General features: G+C 48.5%; 1 protein-coding gene across 2 annotated transcripts in view; it reads left to right on the forward strand.

The window, feature by feature from the left end:
- PTPA (protein phosphatase 2 phosphatase activator) overlaps positions 1-15604 on the forward strand; it is a 41205-nt gene that overhangs the window by 6109 nt on the left and 19492 nt on the right. For both annotated transcript variants that reach the window (XR_003996718.1, XM_030535140.1), the window contains exons 3-7: positions 544-630; positions 7017-7142; positions 8235-8352; positions 10485-10584; positions 12451-12575. Coding sequence is in view for 1 of the 2 variants with exons in the window: in XM_030535140.1 (XP_030391000.1) it covers positions 544-630; positions 7017-7142; positions 8235-8352; positions 10485-10584; positions 12451-12575 (556 nt within the window). In the remaining variant the exon portion in view is untranslated. The remainder of the gene's footprint in view (positions 1-543; positions 631-7016; positions 7143-8234; positions 8353-10484; positions 10585-12450; positions 12576-15604) is intronic.

Genomic DNA, 15604 nt, shown 5'->3' on the forward strand with positions numbered 1-15604 from the left:
AAAGAAGAGAGAGAAAGGTATGTGCCTGGGGCAACTTTCAGCCTCCTCTCCTCCTAATTGTGGGTAGCATGAAAGAAGGCCCGGGGCAGAGAGCAGGAGAAGTAGATAAAGGAAGAGGTTTTTGAGAAGTGAGATGGAGTAGGATGAAACAAGCAGTGATGTAGATAGGGTCGAGATTGTGCAAAGCCTGGACATGAGATGCTTGAATGTGGCATGGTAAGAGACAGGAACCTGGCAAGGGGATTCAAGGAGGAGGGTCGTGGTTTGGGCTGTTTGTACAGAGAGCTTGGTCAGTGTGATGTCACCACTGAGGGCTCAAAGTGCACTTAGTGGTGTCCCAGGAGTTCCCATCGCGCTAGGAGTCTCCAAGGACAAGACAGTAGCAACAGAACAAGCCGTGTCCTGGACTATCCCAGGAAACTGATGCCATGGGTTGGGCATCATCCCTTCGGTTTGCTCTAGGCTTCTCACACTGGGGTTGCTTGGCTCCGAAGTAACTGTCAGCGCTCAGCTAACACCCCTTCCGCTTGTGTTTGTTTGCAGGCGTATGCAGACTACATAGGTTTCATCCTCACCCTGAACGAAGGTGTCAAAGGCAAGAAGCTGACCTGTGAATACAAAGTATCTGAGGTGGGAAAAGGGCCCAGCCCTGTTGTTTCAATCTTGCATTTGCTCTGCTTTTGCTGGTTTGCCTTCCACAGCAGGGCCCAGGGCTGCGACGGCTGCTTTCCTGGTGCCCCGCAGAGAACAAAGTGGAGCCAGACTGTATCTGCTTTCCTCATTAACAGTGGTAGAGCAGCCTGTGGAGACAAGAAGTAACAGCATGCAATGCTTCATCTGGTAACGAGGTGCCTTTGCTTACTCGCAGAACTTGTAATTGAGCAAACAGAGGAACCTGGGGTGTTTAGAGGCTGAGGGTGAAGAAGAGGTGCCCTGTTCTGTCCATACCCACTACGCTATTGCTGCCTGCTCTCAACCAGAAACCAAGAAGCCATCTTATTTAATGGCTATTGTGGAGGATTGGGAGTCTTGGGTTCTCTTCCCGCTGACTTGCTGTGTGACCTTGGGCAAGTACCTCAGTGTCCCCATCTCTCAAATGGAGATATTAGTAGTGACCTCCCAGTGAGGGCTGTGAGGTTTTATTCATTCATGTTTACTCTGACCTGAAAGATGCTACAGATGGGCAAAATATTGCTTCCCCTTTGCCCTCAGTGCCAACGTTCTTTGGCTTTCTTGTGTCTTCACCCCATGAGGGGACAGTTAGATTCTTCAGACTGTAACAAGCTGCCTTTCCTGCGCTGTTGTCTGGGCAGCAGTTACAGCTGCTCCTGCCTCTTGGTGTGAAGCCTGTCATAGTCTCTAATCTCTATTGTTTGAATAAGGGGTGTGGTGCAGAGAGGTTTACCTTGGATCCTTCCATGCATCTAGCCTTGCCCTGCTGTGCTTGAACTCTGAATGAGCCCTGCTGGGCCCTATCCTGTGAGCTCGGGGGAGATTTTTGGCTGGGCCCAGACTGTCTAATGCTGCACTTCGTGTTCTTTTAATCTGATTTATGAGACGTGAGTAGAACACAGACTGGGTGAGGGAAGGAAGAGATGAACTTGGACCAAGATGACCTAAGCACTAGTTCAAAGGTGTTTGGCAGGCTCTTAGGGGACGGTAGGGCATTAGTGACCTGGTTTCCCCGGGGGAGTTTTGTGTGTGTGTCACCTGGTGGCGTTTGTAACACTGCAGCTCCTCGTGTGCAAGTGGGCGGAAAGTTCTTTCAGCATAGTGCTGTCCAGGCTGTTTGAGGCCAGAAGTGAGATTCAGAGTGGACTCTCAGGGTTATAATGCAGATTTCCTCTTCATGCGCATTATCCCCTGGAACTTGTCATGTTTCTGTCATTATTCCAAAGTAAGCAGTGGTGTAGCACTGACCTGTGGTTATTGTGTCAGTCACTGAACTCCTCATCTTCCAAGCAGCGCTGGACTGAGTCCAGTGCAGAGTGACGAAGAGAATTTCATGGGACCCTCTTAGCTCTTTCCAATTATAACCAGTCATAACTGTGCAAGTTAATGAGGGTGCTTAAAGGAGACCTGCAAGTGGCAGAGGGAGGAATGAACTTGTGCCCTGTCTGGCTGTGGCTTTCTGGGGGGAAAAGGAGGAGGCCTGGAAGGAAGGTTTTTTTTCCCACCATTTTGGTTTTTGTTAGAGATATCAGGCTTGCCAGGGCTGGCCATCTGTGTTCTGGGGAGATTTCCCTTGAGGAGCTGAACATGTGGCTTAGAAACTCACTTGCCCTTTGCTGAAAGAACAGGGCTGTGGAATCTCTACCAAAAGCACTTTTCTTCCAACTTTTGTTCAGGCATTTGGTTAAATAGGAGCTGCCAAAATCCCATTTTAAACAGTCTGAATAAAAACCATTCCCCCTTTCAGTTGTTCAGGGTTTGCCTGCACAGTGTGCCTCTGTCATAATCATGTTGGTCTCCAATCATCACTGGAGTATTACAGGGTAAAGAGGGTAGCAAGACCTGAATTTCTAATGTATAAAACAATCAGAACAATAACTTTAAATCCCAGCCGCCCACCCTTTCAGGCCCTTAACCGTCATAAAGAAGCAGAAAAAGAAGGAATGTGTTTCCCTCTCCTCTTGACAGATCCCCTTGAAATGATTTTAGTGCAAGTGACAAATACCAAATGTGATGTCAACAACTAAGAAAGTCACAGGAAATATATCTTGCTGCCTTCATGCTGAGCAGGGTAGAAACCTGTTACTGAAGGCAAAATGAATCTGCTTTCCTCTGGGGTGGAAGGTCCAGTGGGTTGCCCTGTTGATGAGGCTGCATCCATCATCTTCCTCCTTCCCTACTCCTTGCTGAGGTTCCTTCTGCATTTTATACCTTCTTTGCTGATCAAACACTTGGAACTCCTGCCTGCACCTAACACTTCCTCAAATCCCTCCTTTGCATGCACATCCTCCTTGCAACTGATCACTTGTTGGTAAGGGGAGAGGAGAGACCAGACCACCTAACAGTCTGCAGGATATTGAGCATCTGAACTTGCAAAGGGAGCACACTTAGTGTGTGAGCATGCTTAGCTCCTGTTGCAATCAAATGAAGTCACTGGTGGCTGAGTGCACTCCACGCCTCTCATGAGGTGCTGATCCACCTGGCAGGGCCAGACCTTCAGACTGTAACCTCTGTGTCACCAGCCTGGATTTTCATATTGCACTGAACACACAGGCTGCACTTAATAAATAAGAGGGCTGAGCATCTGCCTGTGGGCTGTGTATGGCTCCCACAGTGGAGGCTGAGTGTCTGGCTGCTTGCTGGGAGATGTTCTTGGAGCTGGCTCCCAGGCCAGTCTGTAGTAACAGCTGTGGCTTTGGCATGCATGTCTAACGTGGCAGGGAAGGGTTAACTTTGAGCTTCCAAGTGAGCAGAATTGGGACAAGAGAACATGCAGCCTGCAGAGAGGTCTCAGACCCTTGAAATAGTCTCTGTGATTCCAGATCACATTTATTTTTATGGTGTTTGCCCACTTCCAACTTGCAGTTGAGAATCTCCTGCACTTCAGTTGCTGTCTCCCAGCTCTGGGGTGACTTGCTTGGATTCTAGCGGGGAAGGGTGGGAAAGAGGCAGTCACTCTTGACACCAAGGTGCCTGACTGTTCGGGCTCTAGAGGGGACATTTGCCATCTCATCACCTCCAGTTGTCCGGCTGATGCTCACAAGAGACGCTGTCAGGGCACTGTTCCATAGGAGGCTACAGGGTTCACCTTTGTGATCACAGGGCAGATTTTGGTCTGGGAGGGCGACAGGATGCAAAATCAGCACAACAGAAAGAAGAACGGTGGCGGGGGGAGGATTCGCCCTTGCTCTGATGCCTAGGAAGGTAAAGTAAAAATAGAGTCTCTAAAAACCTAGCCACCCAAGACCATGCTGCAGTGGTTCTGATTGCTGAGCTCCTGTGAGCCCTGCTGTTTCCCCTGGCTAGGTTCTGCCCTGGCAGTATGAGTTTCCTCTGCCATGTTAATTCTGCTGGGCAATGGAAACCTGCCCCTTTCAATAAGCCCCCGTTCAAAAGGCCCTGAGCCCAAAATGAGCTGCGTTTCTTTAATTATTTATTGGCATGGCTGAGCCAGCAGCTGGGTCCTGCTCTCCTGCGTTCAGCTGGGCTGTTTTTAATCCCTTTAAAGCAGGCGAATGAGGAAGGGACGCGTGACTCTGCCTCCCCTCCCTGAGGCCTGGAGGCAGAGACTGCAAGGGGGACAAAAGAAGAAAATCTCTTGCCAGCCATTTATCCAGCCAGCACCGAGCGCCGCAGTCACGGCTCGGTGAGAGGGTTTGAAATACGGGAGCTGCTCGTAATGAGCTGCTGCTGCTGCTGGGGATAAATCACTGGCGTTATTTAATTATTTAACAAAAGCCACTGCCGGGGCCTCTATTGATAATTGGAGGGGAGTGTGGTAGCCAGGTCGGGCTGAGCTGAAAATCAAGAAGCCCAACCCCATTGGGGGATGACCAGTCTCTGTGTTCTGGATTTGTACAGTGCCTAGCACTATGGGGTTCTGATCTACGACGGGGCTCCAACACCACAGTACAGATAATAAATAATAATAGTCTCGTCCCTCTTCGCTCAAGTCACGGGTGCTGCCCTTTCGCGGATTCCAGCCTGTGATCTTACAGTGGCTCCCAGGTTGCATGTGGCCTGTCGTCTTCCCCAGTGCATCTGCAGATGCTGTGCTTAGGGTCCCCCCTGTGCTTTCCCTGCTTTACTCTGTTCTTGCCCACCCACCAATCACAGCCATCCTCTTTTGACCCCTTCACTGCTCTGGATTTGGGGCTCCTTTTGCAGCAGATAAATCCTAGATTCCTGCTGTATGACTTTATGCTGCACCCTCACTTGTTTCGAGCAGCTCCTCCAGAGCCAGTGTCTGGAGAGGCACCCGCTCAGCTAGCTGCAGATGTCACGAAAGACCTCCCTGCAGTGGAGAGGGTGAGGGGGGAGGAGACTTGCTGCTGGTTCAAAGGCAGTAAAGTGCTGCCTGTCTCTCTCCTCTCCCCCGCCTCTCCAGTGGTGCTTCAAGGGCTAGAAACTTGCTAGGCTCTGCTGTTTCCTAGTCCTCTTCTGACAGGCAGCATGAAGAATTGAACCACAGCCCAGGAGACCAGCCAGCTTCACATGGTCGATGCCTCCAGCAAAGTCAAACCAGCCCCTGCCTCATCTGTCCTCTTTCTCTTCTTGAAGGAGAAATCCCCTATTGAGACCGTGGTGCCTCTGTTGCCCAGGGCCCAGCCTGCCGCCGTGGTGACCAATGTGGCTCTGACTGCTCTGACTCGGGATTGGAGAATCCCAAATATGTTGGCAGGTGAAAATATCTCACAGTTGTTAGCGGGGCCTCCTAGTGCTGCCTTCTGCAGCTTAATCCAGTGGTTGGGGTTTGGACAATGATCCTGCCACTACGTTTCGGCTTTGTAATTGAACTGGGGCAGTAGTGGCTGCACCCAGAGGGCCTCTGCTCCTCAGCTCTGGGCCCAGGGGGTGTTTGCATGTCCTGGGCTCAAACCCTAAAGCTTTTCCAGCAGGCTCCATGTACCCGCACAGTGCTGAATCACGCTCTGTATTGCCTGCCAGTCTCTGCCCCTCGTAGTCGTCTCTCTTGCCCAAGGTTCCCCATTACTTAGAATCCTGCTCTCCCTTTGCTCTGGCTGTGTCAGCCCCTCCTTTAACCCCTTCCCAGGCTGCGTCTCTCTCTTCACATCAAAATCAAGCTCCTCATCTCTACCTTCAAGGGGCTGGACACCTCTGCCTTTCTTGCTCCTTGGCGGCAGCTCACTGTTCCTTCATCATTGTCTTCCATTCTCAGCATCATGCCATCAGTCACACCTCCCTCCTCTTTGGAATGCCGCCTGTCCCGGCCTGCACCAACCGCTTTCCCTCCCTGCTTTCAAATCCCACCTCAATCTCTCCTGGGAATCCTCCTTTGCATGAATGAGACTGTTAGCTCTTTTGGGTGGCGACCGTATCTCGTATGTGCGCGTTTGTGAAGTGCCATGTGCACTGATCGTCTGATTTGCAGAGAGGATTGATACCGCTGGAGATCAGACTATGACAAGTATTAGGTGGAGTCCTGATCGAGGTTGAGGCCCCTTAGTGCTTGGCATTGTATGAACACCTAGTAAAAGAGATTCTCTGCGCCAAAGAGCTTACAGTCTAAATAGACAGGACAGACAAAGAGTAGTGGGAAAACGGAGACCCCAGTTCTCAATGATATTTAGATGTTTAACTCCTATTTGGAGTTAGAAACCTAAATGCCTTTGAGGATCTGGGCCGAAGTGACTTGACAAAGGTCGGTCAGCAGCAGTCAGGATACTTTCTAAACAGTATATCTTGTCCTGTGGAGAATATTAGCTTTAAAGTGTGTGGTGCAGAGCCCACAACTGCGTGTCAGAGACCCCTGAATGATGTTGCCCTACCCCACAACCTGCTCCTCCCTCCCCTGGTTTGGTCAGGTTCTCTTTGCAAGTATTCAGACTAGGGACTTCCTTTTTGAAGATGAGATCTTAGACTCTGGAACACAATTATGTGACCATTTAAAAAAAATCTGCAACAATAGAGCATCTTATGTGGCTGTAGTATTGCATTGTACGTGATTCTGAGAGTCCCTGGAAGAGATGCCTGCCTTCTTAAGCTGCTGTTAATGAGTGGCTGTATCTGGGCTCTCAGAAAGCCCAGGTCAGTATGGGATGTGGGCTGTTGTCTTTTGGACTGGACTGTCCTTTCCTGATGTGAAGGGTTGGGGCTGGCCACTGTGGACCTTAGAGAGATGATGTGTACCCATTATCCCCTTCCATTCCTTGCAAAGTCTGTTTGGGGGTCTGCTACTCAATTCCGGGAGAACACTGGCAGGTGCAGGTAAAACAGAAATGCTGGAGCCTGGGGCAATGGTTTTAAGGTGACTGGCTTGTACTTGTGCGTGAGACTTTCTTCTCCTGTCTGACTGTGAGCTGTCACCCATTCTGTCCTCGTAGCCAATTGAAAAGCTGGTGGAGCTCCTGGATACCCTCGACAGGTGGATTGATGAGACCCCACCAGTGAACCAGCCCTCTCGCTTTGGGAATAAGGCCTTCAGGACTTGGTACGCCAAACTAGACCAGGTATGTAGGGGTTGGGAGAGAGTCTCTTAGATGGTAGACTTAAAAGGGAGGCTTCATCACCAAGAAGTATGTCTTGCAATGATCATGGAAAGGCTGCCATCCTCATGTTATACCTGGGCAGACAGTAGATTGACCCACCAATTTGCAGGATTAGATGGGGACTATGTTTCAGGTCTCTTGATCTCAGGTCTGGTGCTGGTCTTGAACCCCCATGGGAGCACAGCTCACCTTTACATACTCTTTGACAGGGTCTTTGTCCCATGGAGGTAATCCCCAGGAGCTTCACTGACTGCTCTCCCTCTTTAACCATCCATTGTGTCCACCTGCCTGTAGATATGGGAGCAGGTACGTGATGGCCCATGGCATAGTTTGGCCTGCCTCAGCTGAGAGGGCTCACCCCAGAGAAGGCTCCGTGGAGCTCGCGGAGGCAGAGTGCACTGTAGTAGGTTGCAGTGCATTTACCCGTGGGCTCCTTCTGGTCCCATAGATACATTGCATTGCAGTTTGTTAAAGTTTCATTTCGAGGGCACTGAGTGCCAGAGAAAGGTACTAGGTTGATGGCTTTGCAGACTGAATGAAGTCCTCTCTCTCCAAAAAAGGATACAGGCCAGGCAGTGACTGGGCAAGCGCTCTGCACACTGCTCCCCTGTATGCCGCAATCCTGCCCTGGAGAGACCACCTCCAGCAATTGTAGGGGAATTCACTCACCAGGTCATCTAAGCCTGGGGTGCTCTGCTGGGACTGTCAACAAGTGGGGCATCTGTATTAAGGACTTATCAGGATGGATGTTTTTTAAGTGGAAGAAGCCATTCTCTCTGACTAAATCTCTGCCACCCCAACTGGTGACCTACAAATTCACCAGCCTGGAGACAATTAATGCTGCTCCTTAGATTTGCCTGTAACAGGAGCTTTTGAATAATGTAAGAGTTTCTTATTTTTCCCTAATCAATCTGGTCTGTTGGAGGGGGTGGCTCGCTCCATGCAAAACCAACTCTAACCAATAGCGAGGATGTTGGTGGTGCCTTGTACCTACCTTTTGGGTTGTGGCACATCTAGGTTAATGCTCAGAAACCTTTTGTTGTTGTGTTTAAGGAAGCAGAAAACTTGGTTAAAACAGTGATCCCCGAGCATCTGGCTGAAGCTGCACCAGAGATAGCTGTATACCTGAAGGAATCCGTGGGTAACTCCACCCGCATCGACTATGGGACAGGTACCTTCATGTGCACACTTAATTCTTCTAGCTTTGCTGGGCTTAGATTCCCCAGCGTGAATTCACCCCTACAGTCAATATATGCCATGGCAGGGAACTGCTCTGGATCACGCCAAGGCTAAAACTGTCCAGGAGAGAGCAGGGGATCAGAATCTGTTTATACCAGAGCTGTGATTGATGTAGATTCTTAGCTGCCTCCACTTCAGTCCTAGTCATCTTAAGTTTTTCAAAATAAGCATTCTTAGCTTCCCTATAGCATCTTTCATCAAAGTGCTGTAGAAATATTAATTGACCACTGCAACCACTGTTGAAATACTCTCACTTCTGGCATGTACCATGGGAGCTGCTTAACAGCGCACAGCAACACTGCACGGTGGTGTAGAACAGAAGTGTATATGGATTATTGTGTGCAGCTGAATCACAAGGGGGAATTTAAGGTGCTAAAATGTAATATCTTGGATTGGAATCAGATCAGGAAATGAGTTAATGTTCATACTCTGTGAGAAGTGTCTTCAGATCGTAAGTGGCCACAAATGTTTGCTATGTGTGGCATAAATACCACGTCGGACCTTTAAGACCTAATGTGAGAGTAGAATCAGGCCCAGGGAGAAATGTCAGAATCAAAAGCTGGAGTAATTCCATTCGCTTTAGTTAGGTTATTTTGGATTTACATCAGTATGAGAGCAGACCCTGAAATTCCAAGGAGTCCCACCTGTATGTATTGGAGGAAAAGGGCTCGGAGAGGAATGTCCGGCTAATGACTTAATCAGATAGCTGGAGTGAGGGTCATTGTAGCATGCCAGGAACCTGAAATATGTGACATCTGTAATGTGCTGGGTAAGGAGAGGAGGATTGAGGTAAAGAGATGAAGAAACACAGGTGTGCAAATCTCATCAGCTGTGCTGCAGCTCTTGATCGCCAGGGGGAGATGTTGCCTTTAGTAATGGACCTGTTGACTTAGACTGTCAGTGCAGCTTGGTGAGGGAAATCCAGTCTCTCCACCAGTCCCCTGTCTTGAGCATTGAGTTCTGTATTCTTTCAGATCAGCACTGCTATATCTTTGGTGCAGCTTGTTCATATCCCAACAACTGCACGGCTTTATAAAGTGGAGCCACCTCCTTTATTTACTCTCTTTATTGCTGTAGTTTCTCCCACCCAAGGGGAAATTAAAAGCACCTTTCTGCAACCAGCCCCAAAATCTTATGGGCTCTTCTGAGTGCTGCATTTATTCTGCTCTCTTCACTGTTAGCCAGAGGACAAAGCTGCATAGAGCGGGTGGCCCATGGCTGACAGTTCGGCACCTTAGGGCGGAGCTTTTCCCTGGGGTGGAGCAGGGGTAATGTCCTTCTGACATAGGGCCTTTTGAAAGTAGGAGGAAATCTGTTTAATTGCTAACGAGTGTTTGTGTTCACCCCCAAACACACACATCCCTCGCTGGGTTATTCTGGAATCCTCCAGCTCCCCCATCCTCTTGATCAGCTCATAAGAAAGGGAGTTGCTACCAACACTCCACTCTCTCAATGCCTGGCTCTCAAAATATTTAATTCTGCAGGTAAATACATTTGTTAGTCTCTAAGGTGCCACAAGGACTCCTCGTTGTTTTTGCTGATACAGACTAACGTGGCTACCAGTCTTAGAGATGAAACTGACATCTTAATTCCCTGAATATGAACAGGGAGGGTGTTCATGTGCAGGTGCAAGAGAAGTGTTGTTTAGTGATTCAATTTCTGGACTAGATTCATGGCTTCTGAATTCTGCCACTGATTCACTGTGGTGTCTTGGTCAAGTCACATAACTCTTCTGTGTCTCAGTTTTCCCATTGTACAGATGGGACTAATCCTTCACTACTTCACAAGGGTACGTGTTTAATTTGTTAATGGCTGTGAAGCACCGTGGGATCCTTGGATAGTGGATGCTATGTAGGTATGAAATATTATTGTTGGGTGTTAATAATAGAAAGAGTCTTTTTTGTGATCTTATCCAAGTAAGAAGGAGCCTTTGTCAGTTGGAGCTCTGCCGCTCATGGGGATGTGATTGCTGTGTCCTCCAAAGAGCCACTGTGGCACCTGCAGAGAGTTTATCTATGATGGGAATTGCCAATATTTTGTCTGTCTCCTTTCCTTCAATCCCAGGTCACGAAGCAGCATTCGCTGCCTTTCTCTGTTGCCTGTGCAAAATTGGTGTTCTCAGGGTGGATGATCAGCTGGCCATTGTCTTCAAAGTGTTTAACAGGTGAGGCAATGCAAGTACAGGTGAGGTAGAACTGTTCCTAGGGCATTTTCCCCTCAAATCTGTCTGTGGTTCACTGGTCATAAAGCATGTGGCCTGCAACCATCAATCCACCACACCTAATTCTCGCTACTGTCTGGTCGTAATGTGGCCCCACACCCTTTGTGTTGGCACACTGCCTGATGTGCAGTAATCTGTGTGTCCTCACTCCAAATCCAAGACAAGAGGTGATTTGATCACTGTGTATATATACCTTCATGGAGAAAATGTACCAGCTGCTAACGGGCTCTCCAACCTAGTGGATAAAGGTATAATAATAACCAGTGACTCAAGGTAAAGCCAGACACATTCAAATTACAAATAAAGGATAATTTTTTTAACAAGTGGGGAGATTAACTAGTGGAGGAAACTACCAAGGACAGTGGTGGATTCTCCATCTCTTAATGGCTTCAAGTCCAGACTGGATGGCTTTCTGGAAGATACATGGTAGTCAGTACAAATTATTAGGCTCAGTATAGGGGTAACTGGATGAAATTCTGCGGCTTGTGTTATGCAGGAGATCAGACTAGAGGATCTAATGGTATCTTCTGACCTTTCAGTCTGTGAACCTGCAAGCCCTCCATAGCTCCTCTTGAGAGCTACCGCAATGCAGGAACTGGGGTTTGTAGTGGTGCAAGCAGAGAACTGGCCATTGGGACGCCTATGTTCTAATCCCAACTTTGCCACTGAATCGCTGTGTGAACTTGGGCAAGTCGCTTCTCCTCTCTGCGCTTCATTTTCCCCATCTGTAAAGTGGAGATGATCAATTCTCCCTCACAGGGACTGTTGTACAGCTTAACTCAGGGATATTTGTAAAGTGCTTTGCGATCCTCTGGTGAAAAGAGCTGGGGGAGGGGAGTGTCATTGTTATCAGGCAACAGACAGAAAATTTTTGCAGCAAAGTAAAATATACAGGGATGGTATTCAAAAGCTGCTGCTCCCTTTTTTTTTTTAAATTGAATTCAGTAAAAACCTCAGTGCTGTGTTTGCCATTAAGTCTACTATCAGGCTCAATTTTCTCTATGGTCTTGTGGCAGGACATTTATCGAGCGTGCAGCGTTCTGTGCAGGGCGCTGTATGCAAGTCATGGATCCAGGGTTCTGATCCTGGTCTGTAAGGAACACCTTTAAAAGCGTACTCCCTCTTGTCGCCTCACAAATGGGCACAGAGAGCGGATACAGAGTGATGGGCATGATGGAATATGTTCTGCAGTGAGTCAGAGTTGTCATCCCCAGGTACTAGCTCTATCTTCATCAAAAGATTTGGGGACTCTGCTGCCTTTTATGCTGTCACCATCACCCACTTACATTATCTCCTTTGGACAAAGTGCTGTTCCTTGACTTCCTTGCTTAGCCTCTTATATATAGTTGAATGACCAAAATAGGCTCTGGATACCTTTTCCTCCTAAGCAGGGGCTCTCTGGGTAACATGAGTCGGGCAGGTTTATTTATACGAGTGTATCCTGTCCTCTGGTTAACCAAGAGGTAGAAATTTGGTACAAGAAAACCAATATTTGATATCTTTTAGCTGTAAACTTAACACTGCTGTGAACCAGACTGAGTCAAACCTCTGTCTTTCACAAATGGTTTGTTGTCATTTGTTTCTCCTCCAGCATGGACTCTTGATGCTCACCCAGCCAGCAGGCTGTTGGCCTGGATCAGGTGCTTGTGCTGGGTCCAGAGAGAATGAGCTTGGGCCGTCTGTTTCTCTCCTGTATATGTAGATGGGTTTTCTGATTGGAAACCCACCATTGTTTCAGCAGGGAAGAGAGGCCCTGAGCCTTTACATCTGATGTCTTATATTAGCCCTTCCCTTTCTTCTCTATCTTAGGTACCTGGAGGTGATGCGGAAACTCCAGAAAACTTACAGGATGGAACCAGCTGGTAGCCAGGGAGTTTGGGGCCTGGATGACTTCCAGTTTCTGCCCTTCATATGGGGCAGTTCCCAACTGATAGGTACTAACAAACCTACAAAATGTTGGTCTATCTCCCCCTCTGTCCTTCATTGTGAAGATCATCAGTGGATCAGGATATTTTTTTCCAGCTAAGTGTAACTTTAAAAAAGCTGATTTGGAAAGTTTGCTTGAAGTTTAAGAATTTTTCTTCTCTGCTTTCAAAACAAGCCAGTTGGTCAGAATGTGAAAAAGGAGGGTTACGGTGGAAATGCTGAAACATCTTAAAGTACACCTGTTTTTTATTGAGACTCCTGGGTGTATTTTTGTGCTGAAAAAGACAGTTTTTGCCCTGAGTAGCTTACAGTCTGCTCTTACTGCAAAGGCACTAGGGTGAGACTCAAATTTGGGTTTAATTTCCAGCTCTGCCATAGACTCCTGGGGCCACCTTGGGCAAATCATTTAGTACCTCTGGGCTTCATTTCCCTATGTGTAAAATGGGGACAGTTCCTTTGTTCTGTCTGTTTAGATGGTAAACTATTTGAGGCAAAAGCAGCAAAGAATCCTGTGGCACCTTATAGACTAACAGACGTTTTGGAGCATGAGCTTTCGTGGGTGAATACCCACTTCCTCAGATGCATGACATGACATGCATCTGAGGAAGTGGGTATTCACCCACGAAAGCTCATGCTCCAAAACGTCTGTTAGTCTATAAGGTGCCACAGGATTCTTTGCTGCTTTTACAGATCCAGACTAACACGGCTACCCTCTGATATTTGAGGCAAGGACTTAATGCAGGGGCGGGCAAACCTTTTGGCCTGAGGGCCACACTGGGTTTCTGAAATTGTATGGAGGGCCAGTTAGAAAAGGCTGTGCCTCCCCAAACAGCCAGGTGTGGCCTGGCCCCCACCCCTATCCAACCCCTCCTGCTTCTCGCCCCCTGAGGGTCCCTCCGAGACTCCTGCCCGCCCCCCACCACCCAATCCGAAACCTCCTGTCATTCCTGACTGCCCCCCTGGGATTCCTCCCCCACCCAACCACCCCTTCCTTCCTGTCCCCTGACCACCCCTGGGGCCCCTGTCCCTGACTGCTCCCCTGGGATCCCTGCCCCCATTCAACCCCCTGTTCCCTGTTCTCTGACTGCCCCGACCTCTATCCACACCCCTGCCACCTGACCACCACCCTGAACTCCCCTGTCCTCTATCCAACCCCTCTGCTCCCTGCCCCCTTTCTGCGCCACCCAGAGCACCAGGATAGGTCGCGGATCTGCAGGAACCCCGCTGCACAGAGCATTGTGCTGGTGGCGCGGCGAGCTGAGGCTGCAGGAGAGGGAACAGTGGGGGAGGAGCTGGGAGCTCAGGGGCCGGGCAGGAGGGTCCTGTGGGCTGGATCTGGCCCGTGGGCCGTAGTTTTCCCACCTCTAACTTAATGGGTGTGTATGACACCTAGCACAAGCAGGCACTGATTTCAACAGGGACCTCTAGGTGCTACTGTAAACAAATAATAATGCATACTGTAGTCTGATCACAACAGGCAACACGCATCTGACACAGTGCCCTGGCTGGTCCACAGGATAATTCTGCTTTGGAACTGTGCTGCGAGATACCATTGATACATAGATAAGAGCCCTCATCATATTGTTCATTGCACAAATGTGATGGACCGGGACATAGTTGGTCAGGTCTAGTGGGTGGATCAGGAATACCGTTTGGGGAATGAAGCCGAGGGTCAGCAACAGAGTCAACTGCCAGTTACCAGAGCTTGAGGTCAAGCCAGAATCGGAACCAGGAATCAAAGCTGAGCGTCAGAGCCGAGGTCAGTTGCAAAATGCCATAGCCAAGGGTCAAGCTGGGATCGGGGTCAGAAGTCCAAGGCTGAGTTCAGAACCAGGATTGGTCACTGAGGTTTGGCGGTGAGGCATAAGGGCAGGAGGAGAGGCCAGAATCAAGCACGCTGGGAACAGGAGTGAAGGCAGAGGTAAGGGAGGAGCCGGGAGCAGAAGAGGAACAGGGGTGAGTGCAGGAGGTAGACATAAGAGGCTCCAAGGCAGGCACAACAGAAAACCACTTTGTTACATGGACAAACTTCCTGTTCCTACTCCTGGCTTAAATAGTGTAGTTGGACCTATTGGTGCAGCTGGGCCATCTTCCAATCAGAGCTCCTGTGGGTGGTGCGTTGGCTGGAGCTATCGCCCTAGTAGTATCTCAGCCCACCTGGTTTCAGTAGCCATTGGGTGGAGGCCAGGATGTGGCAGCTGTCTGGGAACTCCCAGACTTGGGTTCAAGACCCTGGATATCACAACTAATCCTGTTGACTTGGGTCTACAGACAAAGTCAGTGAACCTCGTGCATCTCTGTCTTAGAGTTTAGGGTTAGAAATATGGCCTCTAGTAAGGAAGAATGATCTGAGCCTGACAATTAACATCCAGTAAATTCCACTTCAGTCTCTAGTGAAATAATGGAGTAAACTTTAAGAAGAGAGTATCTGTAAGTATTTAGTGGATAAGAAGCTGTGACCAATGAAGTCATGCATTTATAAGGACCAAATGTTACATTTTTGAATTTCAAAATCAGTGGGTGAAAGGAATGGAGTAGTTGTAATATAACTTGATTTTAGTAATGTGTGTCAGGAAATCTCGTAACTTATGTTGTCTTGGCTGGAAACTGTACAGAATGGATGGAAAATTGGCTGCATGGGTATATACAAAAGCCAAAAAGAGGTCTGAGGGAATACTTTAGAAATCAATGTTTGCTCGTTTACCAGACAGATGTAGACAAACAGAGAAGAGCCTTGGAGGAGAGCAACCAACCTGGTTAGCAGGCTGATGAAAGATTAAAAGGACTGAATGTGTATGTAGCTTTGCTTGCTGAGGGCCATGGGCCCCTGAACCTACCAGTATTTTAATGGTACAAACATCAAGGAGAGAGACAGATGACAGAGGGTGGCACAATGAAAGGATGAAATTAAGACAGGACACACATCAGGAAACCTGTGAAAGTGTCTCCCAAGGGAAATGTGTGAAAGTCTCATCTATGGAGACATTTAAACTCCACTGGATAAAGCCCTATGCAATGTATCGTTGGTATGAACCAA

Source organism: Gopherus evgoodei, chromosome 16 (assembly GCF_007399415.2).
Source record: "Gopherus evgoodei ecotype Sinaloan lineage chromosome 16, rGopEvg1_v1.p, whole genome shotgun sequence".
Classification (NCBI taxonomy): domain Eukaryota; kingdom Metazoa; phylum Chordata; order Testudines; family Testudinidae; genus Gopherus; species Gopherus evgoodei.